General features: G+C 36.5%; 1 protein-coding gene across 5 annotated transcripts in view; it reads left to right on the top strand.

The window, feature by feature from the left end:
• LOC113230409 (septin-7) overlaps positions 1-21,603 on the top strand; it is a 56,306-nt gene extending 34,703 nt beyond the window's left edge. For 3 of the 5 annotated variants that reach the window (XM_026464323.1, XM_026464322.1, XM_026464320.1), the window contains 11 exons: positions 3,848-4,186; positions 4,523-4,682; positions 5,601-5,811; positions 6,201-6,456; positions 6,614-6,809; positions 11,838-12,006; positions 14,144-14,185; positions 15,363-15,441; positions 16,657-16,877; positions 19,006-19,046; positions 19,940-21,603. In XM_026464323.1, the coding sequence (XP_026320108.1) occupies positions 3,848-4,186; positions 4,523-4,682; positions 5,601-5,811; positions 6,201-6,456; positions 6,614-6,809; positions 11,838-12,006; positions 14,144-14,185; positions 15,363-15,441; positions 16,657-16,877; positions 19,006-19,046; positions 19,940-19,980 (1,755 nt within the window). In that variant the 3' untranslated portion in view covers positions 19,981-21,603. The remainder of the gene's footprint in view (positions 1-3,847; positions 4,187-4,522; positions 4,683-5,600; positions 5,812-6,200; positions 6,457-6,613; positions 6,810-11,837; positions 12,007-14,143; positions 14,186-15,362; positions 15,442-16,656; positions 16,878-19,005; positions 19,047-19,939) is intronic. The other 2 variants (XM_026464324.1, XM_026464321.1) reach the window with 2 other exon arrangements.
• Positions 21,604-21,945: the final 342 nt, after the last annotated feature.

Below are 21,945 nucleotides of genomic sequence, written 5' to 3' on the forward strand. Positions count from 1 at the left end.
TTTGTTTTATTCGTCCTTCGTTTTATTTATGGTTACAGAAAGAGAAAGATTGTTGTTGTTGTAAATAAATATCGAATTTTGTTTCATTTTCATTGGATAAAGAACACTTCTTCGGGTGTTATTATTATTTATTGTTTCTTAAAAATATATTTCTTTGTAGTTTGTAGTGTGTTTGTAAGCACTCAGAAATTTGTAATTCGAAGTGAGAGTGAGTTACAATAATTCATACGATACGTTGTGTCGAGTTGTCCTAAATGAATTGGTACTGTATTTTGTTTGTTGCTTTCGAGTTTTCAGACGGAATATCGCCGAGTCGTGGGACAATATGCCATTGTAGCACGCGAAGTCAATCAAACGTGTAATGACTGCCTCTATATAATAATCTCTAATGTAATGACACTGAGAAGTATACTATCGCCCTACCCACGGACAAGGGAGTGTCCGGATACACTGGAAAGTAGAATCTTTTATAGAAATAATAATGTTTCACATGAGGCTGAGAATCTGCATGGAAACTTTGTTTATAATTGTTTTAAGTAAATACATAATTGTGCGCTCAACATTATTTACCAGATATACAAAATACCATTGTCTCACGAACAATACTTAAATTAGAACTAAATTGTGTGTCATCTACATAGAAATACGAGTCATCGTTCGATCATGCCTGCCTACCTATTTTATGATTTTGCTTCAACCAACGTTAAAGTAAGCAGGGTTAGTGCTAATGATAAATAAAATGAAAATGAATTGAACAGCTAAAACACATTGAGCGTGAAGGCTAATTCAACGCAGATTTTACTCGGTTTCCTCTAACTCGCAGTTCATTTACTCGTTAGGTGCATGTTGTTTACGCCGTGTTTACGTTGTCAGTGTTGATTGAATCAATGAACTGTGATCCTGGAGCGAAACAGAATTTTGCACCTTACTGGACTAGTCTTTAATGAAATTCGTTATGTTGAGAAATATAAAAAAAAGGTTGAGTGTTAGCAAGATAAAAAAGAGAATTGTATCTGGTTATCAATGTCAGTATGTAAGTTTATCTCGTAAGCTATCTATATTATTTACAGGGTGCCCCAAAAATATCACGTCCGAGCGACACTGCGAGTAGCTGAGCTCTATGCGTATCAGAAAAAAATTAATGGCCTTAGTAAAAGTCTTTTAGTTTTCGAGATATTGGCACTTTTTAATTTTTATAGAAAAACTACTTTCTACCCTATCCCACCCAGCCGATTGCGCCCGATACCGCCGTAAGAGAGAGAGAGATAGTAAATAAGGGTCATACATCTCACTTATTTTTTACTACCGGGGTTCCTAGTGACAGAGTAGTTTGTCAATAAAGCTCAATAATTTAACACAATTTTGTTTAGAGACCAATTCGGCTAGTAGGGTGTTGATGACGAAAAAAAATTAAATGACTAAGCTCTAACATTCCTGATTCTGCATTAAGTGGAGCAATTTTTAAGATCATTTGCAAATTCAGTTTCTTACAATTTCTATACACACTAGCTATTCAAAGTTAATGTTTCACTTTTGAAAAGGGTATGAGGTATACAAAATGAATAACTTTTCAAATTTTATGATATTTCTCAGTAAAATATTAGTGGCAGTACCTGGAAAAATTATTCAGGTACCAGAAAAGTAAAAATACCATCTGCAGCTAACCCTGGAAATAATAATATAAAACCCAAGAAAAAGTATGGTTTTTCCAAAAAAATAAAATAAGTGCCAATATCTCGAAAACTAAAAGACTTACTAAGATAGAATTATGATTTTCTGGTAGGTATAGACCTCTAAGTGAGCAGTGTCGCCCTGACGTGGTATTTTGGGACAACCTGTATAATAGTGTTCTGAACTATTATCTCTTAACTCCTTTTTATTTTCGCTGCAGTATATTATACTGGACGCATTTGTTCTTATTTCTGTCAGCCAATAGAAAAGATTGTTTATACGTGTTTCTTCGGCAAACAAACAAATTCCTTTTCGTTGACAAGGCTATTTGAATATTTACGTCCACACAATGCCCGTGGTCCGATAAACATTGCCGGCCGCGTCTGGTGGGCTCTGTTGTTCATCAATAAAACAGTGTTCAGTTAGCTGTCGGTTCTCTTCTAGTATTTACTACTTTCTTTTTCTTAGATTTTCGTAGTATTAAAGTTTTCGGCTACCACGCCTAAGGCATATTTTGTTCGCGTAAAATTTTTCATTCAGATTATAGAAGATTATTTCTATAGATTTTGTGCTATGAAATGTTTCGCAGTGTAGTTAATTGAAATGCGGAAATGTAGTAAATGTGTTATGCGCACTCTGTCGGTATTGCACTTGTTAAGTGATTGTGATTGTCAGTTAGACCAGAACTCAATATATTTGTGTTCTTGGATTGTTAAGAAGAAAATGGTAATTTATTATCTTTTCACCGCCTACATCCGATAACTTTTTCGTACAACTTAAGTCATCAGATTAGTAAACCATGACAAGTTGTATCCGTACCTATTGTCATGATTATGTGCTGGTGTATCACCGACAGGTTAGTGATATTATTAGACTTTAGCGTCGCAGTCGTCGCCACAAACGTGTGCGGTCGACGCACTTTGTAAAACTGCATAGTTAACGTAAGTGAATAGACTCTTGTCGTAGCGTGTAGATACTTTGATGTTTCATGCTGTTTTGAATCCAACTGTCATTCTACTTTTCAACTAAATTATGACTTGATCATTGAATCAGTAGTGCGTTCATGTCAATTGTCTTTATGGCCTACTTGACATTTAAATGGGCTGGAGAAATCTCGTCAGGAAGTAAACATTAGGGACGTTACGTCTGTTGTATTCGCTTTTAGACTGGGAATTTTCTTTGAACGAATATGAACTTACTCGTGGTAACGATAGGTGCTATGGCTTACCAGAGTTAGCAATTGTCTACATCGTAGCTCGTTATTAGTGAGGCAGTCTGCATAGCGAGATGTAATTCAGGTTTGCAATAATGACGGGCGGGTTCCGCGTGACTCACCCCGCTTTCGTTCTTCGCACCTACGTACATGTAATTGTACAGTTCGATGTTATTGGCAAGTCTACAACAGGTACTTCGTTTCGCTTTTACGCGGCCTGTCTGTAAGCCGTATTAATACATGGAAATGAAATTAAGTAAAGTGAAATTTTGACAAAAAAAGCCTTAGAACCGGTCCCAAAGTATTTATAATATAATTATAATATAATAACGCACACACTCAACATAGCCCCGCCCTAGGGAAACCCTGAGTCGCGGGTGCCATGGACACACACATAGACAACCACAAATTACATCCAAACTCCCGAGAGAAATAAATGTAGGTCATACAAATATTTCTCCTGGCCCGGGAATCGAACCTGGGACCTCTGCGTGCCAGTCCGGCATGGTAACCGTTCGGCCACTGAGAAGAAAGTGTAACTGAATTGATATTTTCATGTTGAAAGAGCAATTTATTTGATTTTGATCTTAATGAGTGATAATAAATCGATTTGAATTTACAATACGTTTACGTAGGAATTGTTTTCGCTAGACGGAAATATTACCTTCATACCGGTGAGTCATCTGAGTCTAGAGTCGGACAGACCGGCCTGTACTTGCGAGTTTAATGCTTCGATAAATGCCTTTAATAAACTTACGATCGAATATCAACCACCATGGCATGCTCTCAGTACTTTTATGTCTTTTCGCTACGGGAGCCTTGTTAGTCTCACTTTGCAACTTGAGATTAAAAAAGTACATTGAAAGTCGATTTACGGTTAAAATAAAAGAACCACAGCACCTGTACATTATGAACCGTGATTAGAAAGGACGTAACTTGAACTAGGTTTCTCCAAATTTTCAGTTACAAAGTAAACGCGAGCTGTTCTTCAAGTCCGAAACTGTGAGCAGCGGCGGGGTGAGCACAACGGGCCCGCCGAGCGCGGCGCCGCCGGCGCCGCCACTCGCTCCCTCGGCGCTCAAGGACGCGCTCGCCAAACGCTCGGCCACCCTTCCCGAGCCGCACGAGAGCAACCATCACGAGCCCAACGGTACCGCCGCCACAGCCAAACTCACCAACAGCGCCTCTATTGATGTCGCTAAGACGAATAACGCCGTGCCACCCGCTACCCCCGCGCCCCCCGTACCCAACTCTGCCCCGCCGGCCGCACCACCGCTCCTCAGGAGTACAGACAACATTAAGGTAAGATCGTGTGCACTGCTGTGGGCAATATTACCTTTGTGCGAAACTTCGATAAACTATTCTTCACAAGCGTTTACCCCCAATAAGTTATTGTTATAAAGATCAATGACGTACGAAGTATTGAAGGGTATGTGATATTATAATACTGTTACGACTTGTAACAATACCTGAATAACAAACGCAATAGTGTAATGTTTCCACTATTCCTGTATTAGTAGTTAGCGCTCCATTCTCGCCTTCTTCTATTTTAATTTCTGCTTCTTCAATTATTTATTTTGTACTGTACACGTGTACTCTACGTTTGGTTACTTAACCACATGTTTTCCAATTTTACAGAAACCTGACCACCCACCAGTTGCGCCAAAACCAGAATTACCTAAGCTAGAGAAGCCAAAGACCAAAGAATTAGACGGATATGTCGGATTTGCAAATCTCCCAAATCAGGTCTACAGAAAGGCCGTGAAAAAAGGATTCGAATTCACATTAATGGTTGTAGGTAAGGCGAAGTTAAAAACTATTTTGATCTTTTATGTACTAACAAATAAATATTTTTTAGTCTACATAGTTTCGTATTAGGTACGTGGGAAAAAACACTAACTCTGTAGATAGCATCATTAGTGCAAAGAAGTTTCTAAAAGTTTCTCAATTAGGATAAAAATGGTTCAGGTAGATGACTCACTGTTTAATGTTTATTGTTGCACTCCATGCTCATGCGATGCGGCCCAGATTCTTTCGACGCATGTGGATAACATGGGTGATTAACTTGACTCCGAGGTATTTTTTAGGAATTGTCGGTTTCGTGTTTAATTCCACATTAAAACTTTCATTTGCAACGGTCGTATAAGGGTGTAGTCACACGAATTGCATTTTGGTTGCATCGCACGATTGCTCATCTATACGCATACTTGACTAGCAGCACGCCAATTGTTTGCAGTCGGTAGTTGTGATACAGTTGCGTTGCAATTGCTTCCAAACTGCTTACCGACTGCCTTATGTCTACTATTTTGCAGTTGTCAGGCAGTCGAACTGCAGCTCGTGTAACCACACTCTTAAGTAAGTTGTTGGGTGCCTTGACTGTAATTGGGTGTCTTAATTATAACGTCGTCATTAGTCTACGTGCGTCACACAACTACGGATTTAGACGCTCAAGCAGTAATTTGTAAAAGGTAAACGAGTATTAGGAACGCATGACTAGAATATGATAAACAGTTATCACTACCTATGCAGTATCTAGTTCTTAAGATTTTGCGATTATTACACATCTGGTAATGAAACTATTTTTCGAGTCTAAATCGCGTATATTTGTTTTATCAGTAGATCGGAAAAATAGTTTCATTTCTTATTTCCATTGCCGTCTTTAAAGTTGGAAGTATAGTTAAACATCTTGCTTATTTACTTGTCTGTATTGTTTTAGGTGAGACCGGGTTGGGCAAGTCAACGTTAATAAATTCGTTGTTCCTGACGGATGTATATGACAAGGATAAGCACCCGGGGCCGTCACTGCGGGTTAAAAAGACAGTAGGTGTCGAGACCAGCGTGGTGCTGCTCAAGGAGAACGGCGTCAACCTCACGCTCACTATCGTCGACACACCCGGTTTCGGAGACGCCGTCGACAACAGTAACTGGTAAACAATACATCAGATATGTAATGGCCAAGGAAATATCAATGCTGGAACCTGCATGTCCGAGAAGTTTTATAAAAATTTTTGAAGCGTATGAAGTTCCCCACCTGCATCGGACCAGCGTGGTGGACAATAGTTATATTTTCAATAGTTATTTATAGTTAGTATTTCTCCTAAGAGGAACCCCATGCCTTGCAGTACTATGTGTATGAATTGATAATACGTATGTACTCACGCACTGATCACCAGATTGTTCATTTGTGAGTCACAAGTTAGATAAGATAGTGTCCGTGCTCTTTTTGTGTTGTTTTACTTTGAGGATAAGCCTATTGTTTTCGTTTCTTTTTTTTATAATGCTGTAACTGTTATTTAACAAATTTCTGACGTTGCAGCTGGCAACCAATAATCGACTTCGTTGAATCGAAGTATGAAGAGTACCTGAACGCGGAATCGCGTGTCACGCGCAAGGCGGCGCTGCAGGACACACGCGTACACTGCTGCCTCTATTTCATCGCGCCTAGCGGCCATGGGCTGAAACCCCTCGACGTCGAGTTCATGCAGCGACTCGGAGACAAGGTCAACATCATACCAGTAATCGCCAAGGCAGATACGATGACGCCCGAAGAATGCAAAGACTTCAAAGAACAGGTGAGCATAAACATGTTGCAGCATATGAAAATATCATTAATATATATTTCAATATGGAAAAGAAGACGCTAAATGACGTTTGAATTTTACCGAATGAAATCTTATCTTAACTAAGTCGTCCTCAAACTGCAGTTAATCGATACTACACGGATTTCAGATAATGAAAGAAATAACACAACACAAGATAAAGATCTACGATTTCCCTGAGAGCACGGGCGAAGAAGGCGACGGCGCAGAGGCGACGCGGGTGTTGCGCCGGCGCGTGCCTTTCGCGGTGGTGGGGGCTAACACTATAATCGAACAGGACGGACGGCGGATTCGTGGTCGCAAGTACCCTTGGGGAATCGCAGAAGGCAAGTATTTTAAAAATTTTTATTTATATTAATTTAGGGTTCTGTTGAGACTTCCTCGCTTTTGCAACGCCTCTGGCATGTTTGTGAATGCGTGTGTAGATGATTTTTACGCAATAAAAGTGCGTCACAGAAGTTGCGATTGCGCGGGAAACCAATGGTATCCTGAGGATGATAACAGGAAGAATGGACCCTGCTGTCCTCCATAGGTTTACCGTGTTACACGTAGACATATAATAATATATTTATAATAATGTAATTTAATTTAAAGTATTGTGATTATTACTAACAAATATGGACTAATTGGTCTGAGTAAATGAATTTGAATTTAATATTTAATTGATGTTTTGTACACGAAAATAGCATCCAAATACAAAATAATAAGTACATAACTCTAGTATCATTTAAAGTAATATCGTAGAATAAAAAAAATGTGCTGATAGTCCCAAATAATCTTATATTGTTACTTTTCTGTTTCCTCGTTTGTATTGTAGGTTAATAAGCTTAGACTTATGGTTTCACTATATATTCAAAATGAAGAAAAACAGTAGCTAAATCCTGAATTTTATATATTTGTTAAATCAACACCCTATTACAAACAAAATTTACATATTACAAGTCTGTGCTAAAGCTAATTGAATTTAGCAATGTTGAATACAATTACTACACTGAATTACTCAATGCCCACTTATTCGACGAAACAATAACTTTCTTCGCATACTAGGTCGTGGACACCGATATTTTCCACTTTCCCTATTTATTTATAACGACTCGACTGCTACCGCGTTTTAATAAGGCTGCGACGGTGGTATGTGGATATAATAATGTCAATCATGTTCTATTGACTTAACTTTGTTTCATATACGATGGGTTATTCTGTCCAAAAATATTTTACGATTTGTGCATGCCCAAACAAGACAGTTTTGCTTTATAAAAAACAGACGTTTATTTATTATCAAGTACACGTTCACTATTTCTAATTTGCATTTTTTTCCATTGTTTCATTTTTAATAATATTTGGTATACAGGGCGGTCGAGATGGGACGTCAAAAAAAAAAAATTAGGTGGCTCGTATTGAGGGGTATCCGAATCACCTCCATGTTTGTTCCGCGATTTTTCGTAGTTTTCGAGTTATGATTTTTTTAACCAGATCGGCTCTAAATTTTTTTTCTTCAATTTGTACAAGATTTTTTCAAGACTTTTTTATAACTCAATCTTTGTGAATTGTACTTTAACGCACAAAATTATTGGCTTCGTAACATCAAATTCGCAATCGAGCGGGTCACTTGAACAGTCGAATACGATGTTATTATTATATTCAAATTTCGAACATCTCTGAAAAACGGAACAATTTGATTTGACCTCAATTCTATTATCAGTCGAGATGAAGTTTTATTCGAAATGAAATGTCAATAGTAAACAATTTTGACCAATTACACACGTTACTTGATATCGAATGATAATTGGGGCCGACTCTAGATTGTCTATGAATTAAATGAAAACTACGGCTGTCTGACTTGCGCGAGAAAAGTTTTTATTTGCCGCCATTTCGCCAGTCATGACATGCGCTTCCTGAAAACATCATAGAGAGCTTATAATATGTGTATAGATCTTAGAGGATGGAAAAAAATAAAAGAAAGGAGCTGCCCTAAGTACAGAATCAACGTGCATATTACCAAAATTTGAAAGTTACAAATGGCGGATTTCTTTAGTGTTGTACCATAATCTATCGATAAGTCATTATCGACATGCAAATGTATGGCTTGAATTTTTGTTTCTTTAGTTTACTGTAACCAAAGTATGCCTAAACAAACACAAGTCTGATAATTTAATCTCGAGTGGTATATTATTATAAATGTCAACACACATTTTTAAACTTCAAAAAAAATTTATTTTCAACATTACAACTGGTAACTTATTTAGTAAAAGTCACCAAACTGCTGTGCAGTTTGTTGGCGACATGCGCATTCTTGCTTAATTATACCTACTTTACTTGTATTTAACATTACGTAGTATTAATTGTACTTACTAAATAAAATATAAAAATTACTTTAAGAGGTACGCCTTTAACCTACATTTTAGTACATATTTACATAACGTCTTTTAACTAACCGTCAAGTACAAGTCTATTCAGGTTTCTGCGGATTCTAGTATTCCCGTTAATTCCCGGGCTTTCTTAAGCAAATGAATCTATCAAGCAATTTTAACACAGAAATATTGGAAATAGTTGTAAAAATCAATTATCGGAAATCAACAATTATCATGTACTAGCTTTTCCCCACGATAAAATCCCCGCAATAAAGTTGCAAAAAAGAAAGGACAAAAACGAACGTGGTGGATGCTGATTATTCCAGAAACAGAACAACATGACATTTTGTTGATATATAATATATACTTCTTTATTTTGTGTTTTGATTTTTTTTTAATAGAGTTATAAAACCAGTATGCATTTCATATGCGGACGGACTAACGTGTGAACGCTATTGGTCGAGCGCCTTTGGTTTGTGATAAGCCGAATGAACTCTATACACGTTGGCGCTCGCCTTCACTCGGTCAGCTAGGCGAGTGACACCGAACAAGGCAAGGCAAGGCAAATAGGCTGTCTATACGTTGGTATGTTGTCATTGTATTGCAGGCTTTAAAAAAATAGTCATATTTAATAGTTAGAGTTGTCATTGGGAAAAATTTTTCTGTTTTCAGGAACTGAGAATAGCTAGTAAATGAGTCTTGTTTAATCTAAATTGAACATAAAATTATTTACCAATAAACCTAATGATGGAATAGCATTGTCATGTAATCTAGTTACATTTAAAGTTCTGTTAAAATTTGACTCTTCAAAATGAAGCGAACAAATGAAGATGGTCTTTGATCCAACGTTTATATTCCGCAGTCCTATGATTTCCAACCATTCTTTCTTCCTTTTTTCATTTGTAGGAAAACTTGAAATAATAATAATAAAACAATAAAAACCTCATAGTGAATTGTTTTAATAACAGAATATCGATAATATGTATGCTTACAAGATCAACACTATCTCAAAATAATCGTTAACAACAATCATCAAAATATACAAACAAACAGGCAATCTAAAGTAACAAAAGCAAAATTTGGCAAGATTTATAAATAAACTACTTAAATAAGTCTAATTACATAAAATATTCGGGCTATTGTGTGATTTATAGACAAAAAAATAACACATGCCTGTGCAATGTAACATTCGATTGATTTGCAGTTTTTCTAAAGCCGCATCCTTTAATGCTGCAACGTCGCATTTTTATTAATACCTAATTATTCTCACTGTCAATATTTTTGTCCAATTTAATTATAATACATGTGAATAATTCAATAATACATTTGGAAAAACATTTGTTTTGACATTTGATGTACTTCCCTTTGACAACGGTATCATGTACCTCATGTACTTGAAATGGCCACGGTTGGCATTTAAAATGACGTTACGAATTTTCGATTCCCGTGTTTGACACAGACCAATGTAATGCTATCTCTTTTGGCTTAAGACGGCACGTAATAGTTAAACAAAGACAATAATATGTTTATGTTTTCGAAGTCGAAATGCATCATATACATATAACGTCTGATTTATATATGTCAACGTAACATGTCCTTTAGTTTCCATAGTCTAAGGTATAGATAAACCAGTGTATCTAACTACATAATTAGGCATTAAAACACTCGTGTGATGTTTTCATGAAACTCGCCTGTCGGCTAGTTTCATAAACCCGCACTCGTATCTTAATGCCTTTCATTATGTAACAGTCACATAAACTACTATTGTTGTGATATGTTCACACATGTACAATTTATACCCACTTGACAGTACTATAACAGTGCTTATCGTCAGAACTAGGATACTACGCACTACGGATGTGCCAATTCATATATTTTGTTAGTTTATTGATACGTGGGAGTGTTAAACATTACTATTTGTCACCCACGCTTATGCTCGGAATACACGAGGCTATTTTTTAAGGCTAGGACAGCAAGCTAGTGCTAGTAAGCTAGTAACTCTGGCGTCGTATATACAGAACCAGCTTAATTTCTAGGCTAGTAAGCTAGTGAGGAAGATAGTAAGGTAGCGTCTCTAGCTAGGATAGTTTAATGGGATGAGGTTCTATTATTTGCGCTACTAGCTTCCCCCACCACTGATTTTACTATCCTGTCTTGTGTACTAGCTTCGCGTGGTCGGCGAAGATAGTATCCGATCGGATGGTATGCAGTGACGACACATTTTGTTTTCCCGACCGCTGACCACGTGTTTATGTGACAGTTTACATGCCGAAACTGAGTACCGTAATTAATTCAAAATTAATGCAATTGTACCGTAAAGAGGAATTTCTATGTAACGCCATTATTCCGTAGTATAAAGCTAAATCTCTGCATGATTCAGCATTACAAAAAATATATGGCAAATTATAAATAATCGACATAAAAGTCAAGTAATAAATAGCGTTTGTTTTACGAAAGCTCTTCATTATTATGCACAGACGTATTGTTACCACAGTCACAGCAATGATACTGCCTTAAAATTTACTGGCATCATGTAAACTGTTCTAGCATGTGCCAAGCCAGGACAGAGTTACTAGCTTGCTAGTTTACTAGCACTAGCTTGCTGTCGTAGCTTTAAAAACTAGCCTCGTGTATTCCGGGAACTAAGAACTAGATGTGATCGTTAATTGGATCAAACGATAGAATGAAGAGACATTATTTTATTTCAACTGTTCTGGAGTTGACGTCTATGTTGCATGTTTTTTTACTATTAAGAATTTATATCCTATATTTAACTTCATCTCAGTTCATTACTTTATAAAATCCACATAACAAATATAGGTCATACAACTTAAAATGAAATAAATATGAGATGAAAACTCTAACAAATATCAATTTATGTGTGTAATATTTTTAGTAAAATTCTCACTGCCCATATACGTAATAAATATGTGTAAACTGTCTTAGCTAGTGAGTCGATTTCAGGAACATTCGAGAAATAACCCAAAACCTTGTATCTTTCAGTTGAAAATTTAGAGCACTGCGACTTCATTGCGCTGCGTAATATGGTAATCAGGACGCATCTGCAAGACCTCAAAGATGTGACCAGCTCGGTCCACTACGAGAACTACCGCTGCCGCAAGTTGTCAGGCCTCACACACGACGGCAAACCTCACAGGATCAACTCTAACAAGTATGCACTGATTTTTAGTTCACATCACGTTATTTGTTTGTTGTTTTTCTTTATTCTAATTTTCAAAAAATTTTTACGTACGTGACCAGTCCAGTCAGTTTCTATGTACGTCAATTTTTTTTAACAATTTCATTCCTTTAATTGTGTTTTGATCATCGACATTTTTGGATTCATATTAACTTAGGCATGATTAGAATTAACAACCCGAGTAGACGGGGTTGTTCAAATAATTTTTGTACCAATATGTACTAATATTTGATTTAATGTACTGCCGTCACCGCATTCAAGGTGACCAGACTAATAAATCTTCTAATAATATCTAATATAACAAAATGCTATAATAATTTTTCTTAACAATGTATGTATTTCATTGCTGCATGTCTGGTCACCTTCAACTGTGTGCCTTTTTGTCTAACTATCGCAGTTGTGTGCTAAAATTGTTTTAATTTTGTTTTTTATTACGGTAGATCTTTCCGATAGTCGCATACGACATTCCTCGATTACTTGAATGTTCTGTGCTTGGGCATGCAGAAATGGAATACTCATTGTGAACATTTGTCATACTAATGTCTCATGGATTATTTTCAAAATAATTTACATATTACCCATCGGCTTTATCGCTCTCAAAATAAGAGAATTTTAACAATGAATAAGATTTTCAAAATGATCCATGACAATTTCATTGATCATAATAACTTGCAATTCATTTGCCTCGACTGTGGCATTAATAACATTAAAGCACTGAGTGTGTGTTTATTCTGTTTTAAACAATGTTGCACACGTTCTGTCATTGCAGTGTTGATCACAATATTAATAGGTCTACAATATTAATAGAAATTGTTTTTGATTGCATTTCTCACATTCGGTGAGTTCTTCCAATCTTCTAAAATTGAAATCTTCCAAGTTAAATAAAAAATTCGTTGTTTCATTAAAGGATTTAAATAATTACGAAAACAACCTTGCTGCTAAATTAAATAAAAGTAAATTTTATTATTCTATTTCGAAGATGCAACAAATTACTCGACTCGAACAACAGAGTCCGATGTAATTTGATTATACAGCGAAAAGACGATAAATATATAATCTCGTTATTCAAAATAACGCCTATCTATAGGTATTTTCAGAATTTTTATATCTTATTTCATTTCGGAAATATAAAATCGAACAACAATCGATCTGATATCCACAGCTAAGAACAGCGAACGAAATGTACAATGTCCTGATGATAAGCAATCTGCACATAGCTCTTGGTTCTACGGATGGGTCGTAGTGAAAAGTTCTTATTGCGCATAATGGGATTATTTTTATTTATACATAATACTTAGTTATCCACTTATAAACGAGAATATAAATTTATCGGTTCATTCGATTTGAACTTTCAAATCGTGTTTTCTCAATTCCATCACTTTTAGTTACGACTGTATTTGGTTCCATGTGTGGTATTTAATAAAATTTCCAACAAAACGCAATTCTATAGAACGGGCATCCATCATATGTAACATATTATGTAAATGGTCATAAATATCAATTAATTCCTCTTTAATATGAAACAGAAGAAGTCTTTTTTTCCTTGTAATATTATTCAAATATTGGTCATGAGGTAAAATTATTTTCTGAACTTCGACAAATATGCGAGTCGATAGATGGCATTGTGTCTACAAACTAATCAATAAATGAACGCTTCCTAATATGGGTAGATGGCGCTGATCCTAAACAGAAGTTCATGAAACTACAATGGATATTATGAAAAGTTAATAATGCCACCTTCGAGAATATATGGGCGAACACTGTCACGTTTGTACAGTCGACAAGTTTCGTCTTATCTGCTGGGCCGAAGAACGTTCACATTTCATATTATTACTGTTAAGTGGCAGATAAATAAACCATTTATCTGGCACTTTGTAGCCAATAAAACGAACAAGTAAACTTTATTAAAATACCAGTCCAGTCATGGTGTTCGGAGGTCAATTATGTATCTGACGACGTTCGTTAGTCATCCAAACCTCTATGCGCTTTTTAGTTCGTCAATAAATACAAGGTTTGTAAAGTTTTATGAAACGTAAACGATTTTCATCTCTCACTGATGAGACGCAATTAAATTCGATAGTACATTAACTCTGGTTGTGTTGGTGTTCAGTTTGTACCCGCAAGGACTGATGAACAGTTTCATGACCGTGTGGTAAGTCCCGTCGCACGTGACGTCTTCGTTATTCTTTACAAGTTACACGTTTTCGCACGCCCTACACTCTTTCCCCTGTATTCGAAAATATAGTTTGAATATTAAAAACGTCTACTATTGACCCTCTCAAAAAACGTTTTTAAAGCGCGGATTGGCAGTTTCAATTTTCTTTGGAAAAAATTCTGAGGTATTCAATAGCTCTGATAATTGTTTTGAATGCTTTTTAATTTGGTGATTATATAGTTGCTAATGTGCCATAATGTATATAAATATATATAATATATATATATGTATAATATATATATGAATATATATGAATTAAAAAAATAATAATTTGACCAACTTCTGTTTCCCAATTTTTTTCTTCCGATACAATGAAGTCATCCTAATAAGAAACTGAGTTGATCAGCACAAAAAAAGATTTTGTTCATTTGGACAATTCACGCTTGACCAAAAAATTAACTTATGCCAAAATTGTTTTCACAAAAAAAAAAGACTTAATGGTTCCTAAAACAGTTTCCTTGTATGGTTTCGGATTTCTCCACACTGTCCCATTTAAAAAAAACATTTTGTATGTTGTCTCAAGCATTATCCTGCCTATATTTTTAATAATACCGCTCTTGATATCTTTGAAATTTGGTAAATTTTGTTACCTGGGTGCTTTATAGCACATAACACTATAATGCATTGGTTGGCTCTCCTCGCTTATACAATAGTAACAATGAATGAAAACAATGAAGTAATTTTCCCATAATTATTTCAATTCACTTGTCCTTTTTAAGGTGTTGGGTGTACCTTGCTTTTTGTGTTAGCAGTGTTCAGCTTCTAGTTTTCGTATCGTTTCAATAAATTATGAAGTAATTTTGTGTTCCATTTGACTTAACCTCATATTACGCCTTATGTATGAATTAAATTGCGAAAAGTTCTATAGATAGTGTATTTTATTAAGTTGAAGTAAAAGTATAAAAACGTGAGGTTTCTTATGAGAATTTAAGCATTATTATTTTGCATGATTTGTTTAGGCTTTCAGTAGAATTATTAAAATACTCGTTGTTATACCTGCAACTGTTTTGAATAAAGTTTCAATTTTTTGTAGGCGGAGAAAATTATACTTTTCTGTGTACTTTTTTTTAATAAATGTTGTGTACGGTTTAAAATGTATCATTATTATTTTCAGGAATCCTTTGGCTCAGATGGAAGAGGAAAAGAGAGAACACGATCTTAAAATGAAGAACATGGAAAGTGAAATGGAAAAGGTAACGGCCACGATTGGGATTTTCACACATTACAATGCAAATATAAGCGTAGAATAGATGGATCTGAACATAGTTTACTCAGTGTTGATAATAAATTTCAATAGTACCGTTATAGCATACACACTCGGGTCGAGTTGATGTATGTGGGTTATGTTGAATAGTATTAAACAAGTAATTGCGAATCTCGGTGGCCCATCGGTTAACACTGCTGGCGCTAGATGAGCAGGTTGGGTTCGGTTCCCGGTATAACTATTTTGAGAAATGAATTTTCTACATCGATTTCGTTTGAATACTCTGGCTAATGGATGAACAAACACAGGATGAACGTAGTGGTAGCTGATTGTCGCGGGTGATCGGGCTTTTAGGTCGTCACGTCTGACGCCTAAAGGCGGGTACTCATTAGCGAGCTGTAACTGTAACATTTATAGTAACCAGGTCCAAGTGTCTACGCGTGAAACAGTCTTCACTCGCTAAAATGAGTTCCTGTAGGCCTAGCACGATAGGGAGCGACATAAAGCGCGAGATACTGCTATTCTCGCATAGAGATCTCTCTTCTTTTACTTTATGTCGCTCTCGCGCAAGTCGCGTCTTATCGTGCTGGCCATACTGCTTATCGTCGGCTCCCGAACCACGTACACATTATGATTTTTTGTAACACAACATACAACGGTTACAGTCACAGCTCGCTAGTGAGTATCCGGTTTAACTCAATTCGTCTATGGGTGTCAAATCGCACCCCTCATGGAAGAATGACATAAATGAAGTTACGTCAAAAATGTGATGTTTTGTTTGTTACAAAAGGTCTATATGGAGCGATTAACTACCTACGATTGACTAAACGATGCCTCACTTTCTCAAACTCGTATCTTATAAAGACTGATTCAGGAGATGGCAAAACTTCCTATTTATTTTAAATTTCCCATCCATATATAAATTTAAACCGACTTAAAAAAAGAGGAGGTTCTCAATTGGACTGTTTTTTCTTTGTATGTTACGCGGTAGCACACATTTGTGAACCGATTTTGATGATTCTTTTTTTTTTTTTTTGGTGGAAAGAGTACTTTAGTTGCGGCCCATTTAAATGTGAACAAAATATTCCACCTCTTTGAGGTCGTTTTTTTAGTACTCAGTAGTGAGATTATTTGCACTTCAGTAAGTTTGCGCTTCAAGGTATGAGTTTGAGAAAGTAAGGCGACGATTTGTAATCGGTTGCAGGTGTTCGAGATGAAGGTGCGCGAGAAGCGCGCGAAGCTGAAGGAGTCGGAGACGGAGCTGGCGCGGCGGCACGAGGCCACGCGGCGCGCGCTCGAGGCGCAGGCGCGCGAGCTGGAGGAGCGGCAGCGCGCCCTCGACGCCGAGCGCACCGCCTGGGAGCGCGACACCGGCCTCTCGCTCGACGACCTGCGCCGCCGCTCGCTCGAGGCCAACAGCAAAGAGTCAGTACCAGCGCCGCACTCGCACTATAGCAACACGAGTAGGGCAACTCCCGCCTGGTCGGCGCACGGTGCCTTAAGCCACACATTACTTAATATTTACCACGTAAGGCTCAATTTACATTGCGACGAAACGGAGTGATACGGAAGCGTCAATTTCGCCTCGCTGCGCGAGAAGCCGCGCGTATTGAGACTGTGGTATTCGTCGACGTTTGACGTCACACTGCGCCTGCCTTCGCGCCACTTCTCAATCATGAGCATGCGCGAGAATTCGTGACATGATTTTTGGCTCGTATCTGCTTTGTACGTTACGCAATTGACCTTAAAGTTCATTACGCTATGTACAACATCGTTACAAACATTCGCTTCCATTCCGTTCCGCCGCAATATAAATTGAGCCTAACAGATACATCACTCTCATACATACATAATTGCCCCTGTGGCCGAACGGTTACCATGCCACGCAGAGGTCCCAGGTTCGATTCCCGGGCGGAATATGGCATGAAATATTTGTGTGGCCTACATTTATTTCTCTCGTGAGTTAGGATGTAATTTGTGAGTTTCTATGTGTGTGGGACACAGGGTTTCCATAGTGCGGGGCTAAGTTTAGTGTGAGATAAAAAAGAACGCCTTGAAGAAGCGCCATTAGCCACAGATTACTTAATAGTTACTACGTAACAGATACATCACTCTCATACAAAATCGAAAATACCTACGCTATAGATAGCCTACTAAATCTGACTAATGACTAGTAATGACACCAGGCGCTCACTACGAAGAAAAAGAAACCTAAGTATGCGCTCAGATAGGTGAAAATAACGTTGCCCGTTGTGTGCAGTAGTGCGAAGCCGAATGCTCATAAATGAAATATTTGTATGAGCGCTTGCATTGACGTCGGCGTACTCAGTGGTAGGCACTTATCGCGTAACTGAGCGAGGGACGGTGCCCTGCTTAAGCCTCGATTACTATCAGAGCCGTAGTCGCCAAAACTCACACATTCATAATTCGACACTATAAATTCTTGATAATGATTGGTCATAGTTTCAATTTTAGAAAAAATAACAAATTCTGGACTGTTAATATAATTGAAACTTTACCCTGCTGGCATATCATATGAAACACTACCATGGATATTATTACAACTGCGACTATAATTTTTGCACTCCAAAGTAACAAAATAAGGCATTTTTTTTAGCGATTTTCGAGTTTTTGCGAGTGTTAATTGACACGATTACAACGTACAAAACGAAAATGGCGGAATGTGCTCAAGTTTGCAGAGCTCCGCGAACTGTTGACACATGTGTCACGCAAACTATAACTTCTACTGTTTTCATTGTTCATTCATTATTGTTCTGTGGTTCGGTGCGTTAATGCCTACTTTTCGTTCGGAACGTATTAACGCAAGTAAAATAATAACGTCGTCACATTATTATTTTAGTTGAACCTACAGGTTTTAAACATGCTTTGAAAAAATTAAGGAATCCGTCAGTGTTCTCGTGCTATATTGAAGTAAACTTCTTTTAAATGCAATATTTACGTATTAATATTTTTATACCATTATCGCGGATTGGTATCTCGATTGTGGGAGTATGATTATGAAATCAAAATGGAATGCTATAAATAAACATTATTATACCATGCTTCAGGCCCAAAGAAATATGGCCTCAGCTTCGTATGAAAAACGCAAACTTGATTTTTTAAAGTATTTTTCTAGATACCCTATGGTCGTATAGAATGTATAGCGCTAAATTTGAATTATATTCTCATTTAAGTGTACACTGAGTGTTTACGTGTTCATACGAATAATATTGTCGGGGTCTGAATCATTTCACATATTATGTATTATGGTCTTAGAGTTTGAAACCTATTCGCTCACAATTTTATATCACGGCATTCTCGCCCGTGATGCCGGCGTAGTATCTTTAAACCACACATTGACATCCCGTCTGCCCATTGGTGCCTAGCCTCTGATGGATGGCGATTCTGGCCATTTCTGGAAGAGGTCCGTGTACGGCGATGGGCTAAAAAGTTTTGATCTTGGTGAATATGGTGTAAAGTATTCGTCTAACACGATTCAGATAAATATGCTATACGTTCGTGTAATTTTTTTTAAATTGTTCTCACTTTTCAGGACGGTAGACGGCAAAGACAAGAAGGACAAGAAAAAGAAAGGTTTGTTCTAAACTTGCGATGTGTCGTGTAGGCCTCGCACCCACCGTACTTGACGCGTGACTAACCCGCCCGACGACGCCCGCCGCACTGCGCCCCCGCCCGATTGGTTTTCATCTCATTCTCAATGTAGCCCTTTAATCAATAAACCAGCGTTCTCGCAGTGCGGCCGTCTACGATTTGCTGGCGAACTTCTCATAGAAGTTAACCGAGCATCAGTGTTACTTCGATGTAAATTTCGAGTTTTTATTTTATTGACTTGTTCAGTACATTTTTCATGCAAAAGAATTTAATAATTTTAATCGATTTTGGAAGACTAGCGCATACACCCTGTGAGTTCTTAGAACTGTACATATCGTAACATTCGAAATTTATTGAGGAGCATGGGCTCTGCATTGTATTTTTTGTCATTGTATAACTGGCATGAATTTTGAGATTTTTCCGAGAGAATTATTATTGTTTTAATTATTTTGATTACCAAAATCTGGGGAATAGTGCCATTTTCGATGTTGTGACGAGTTTCGCTTCGCTACTGTCTACTACATTTGCGAGTTATTTGATCCGATTTTTTAATGTCTTTACTTGTTTCATCTTTCGTCAAGCTTATTCTCGCTTGGAATGTTTGTCATGATATTTAGTTTCTTAAATAAAACTAACAATTGTATAATAGTGGTACACAATTAAATTTCTTGTGTTTTATACTAATAGAAGATATGAACATACGTATTAATTTTTGTATGCTATATTTATTATGTTGTACATAAACGAAATATACGTAGCACATAGATTTTGTCAAGTCGGACATAACTTTTAATTATTTTAACTTTAATAATACAAAATTCTTAAATTTATTGTTTTTTGTTGGCAATGCAATAAGATAGTTTTGTGGTTTTCAGATTGGTCTTTTAAGAGTGTTGCATCCGGGATAGTACTCTAATTAGGCTATGGCTTCGCACTTATTGCGTGTGCTATAGGTGTATGTCGTAGCATAATGAAACAACGATTTTTGAAGACTACCTTATGTAATACTATAGCATTGTATCTTTTCATAAATGACGCGTTGTGGCCTTCGATTCGAAACAAAACTGGGCGTAATGAGATTAATTTTATACATAATATTTATTTATTTAGAAGATTTTTTCCATGACAAAGCATTTATTATTGTAAGTGGGGCCTAGTTTTCTACTGCTTCTGTTTCTAAATGCTTTTTTGTAAACTTTTTATACGATCACTTTATTTTGGAGTCTATGAATTAAAATTTCAAGCTTCTATACTGTGGAGAAGCACAAAGGTTTATTTATACCGCTTATGAGTCGACATTTTCGTCCACAAAGATGCCAAATAGGTTGTAATAACTGTCTGCTATAATGAATGTCTACACTTTATTGTATTTACGATTAAATATTCTATGCTGAGGTCTAATAGTGTACTAGGAACAGCGACGTGATTTATTCAGCTCAAAGTCAGTGTGAAATTAAACATAGGCACTAAAGCAGTACTAATAAATATAGCATAAGGGTCTTTACGAACGCTAGTATCGATTGTGTGCGAATTGTATTTTTCATTATATTTACGAGAAATATTACGTAGTTATTTGACAAGTTTGTATTAGTGACTACACCATTCTAAATTTTAAATAAATAACATAAAAATGTATTTTTTACTTCGATATTACAAATTACGATTTCGGCTTTATCGGTGCATTATAATACCTAGTTATGATGGTGTGAATTGGCACTGCATTTGTTATGTACGTCGGTATATTATGCTTAGTGAAATCGAATATGCTCATAGTCAGTTGTGAGATAGACTCTAGCTTTAGCTAGGTGTAGATTTTCTTAATAATAATGTTTAATGGGAGGAAGTATCTGCAGGTCACGGAGCACGGAACTAACTGACTAGAGTGAGAGCGTGATTTAAGCGAATTTGAAAAAGAGACAATTTTCTTTGTCATAACATTTTGTACCTTATCAGCTTGTGCGTTGGATTTACTATGATGACTCAGAATGACTTTTGTTTACATGAAACTCAAGACAATTATATAGTTTCCATTCTCCATCGGCTCTGGTCGCTTAGTGCAGTGCGTTTTACAACTATACACACACACACACACGCGCGGTTTGGCGATATTCAATATTATATGTATTTTAAAATATTCTTTAGTCGAATATTACAATGTTTATCAAGGTTTGAATTAAAATCTTCGGCAATTCTTAGGTTTTAGTGATTCTAACATTATTCACTATACCGTATTTTATTCATACTAGTAATGCTTGACATTTCTATCTGTTTTCTGTAAATATTTTCATTTAGTCGTTACGATTTTCATTATAAACTTATATATCAAAGTTATCAAGGAAATGATGCGTAACTGACATGCATAATTTTTCATTTAATCAGCATGCCATGGTTAAATTTTGTATTATTTACTACACTCAGTATTGACTTCCGCATTAAAGTTAGGAACTTAGATAATAAGACTATGCTTAATTTTGTATTTTGTGTAGGGCTACGGCTCATTTTACCATACTGATCATTTGCTTAGTCGCTACGATGGATATGTGTGTTGGGAGAGCAGTGGAGTTCAGACGATGTAATATATTGTATCTTTGACTAAATATAAATAAATACGTAATATATAGGATTTATTTGTTTCTTTTCTTACTACACATGAGTGTTTTTTTGGTGCGGGTGTTAACACATCTGAAGGGGCTGCAGTTGCTACTGATTTTATCTATTTAAAAAAAATCGTGAAAAATAGAGATCCTTAACCAATCTACATGAAAACGTTATTTAAATGTAAATTTTAAATGATTTTATTTATTTTATCTTTAATTCAGACAACGGTCCATAAATTCCCTTCGGTAAAATTGGTCTACTTTCCCGATCGGTCCACATCCAC

Source organism: Hyposmocoma kahamanoa, unplaced genomic scaffold (assembly GCF_003589595.1).
Source record: "Hyposmocoma kahamanoa isolate Upper Pololo Valley unplaced genomic scaffold, ASM358959v1 63, whole genome shotgun sequence".
In the NCBI taxonomy this organism is placed as follows: Eukaryota; Metazoa; Arthropoda; class Insecta; order Lepidoptera; family Cosmopterigidae; genus Hyposmocoma; species Hyposmocoma kahamanoa.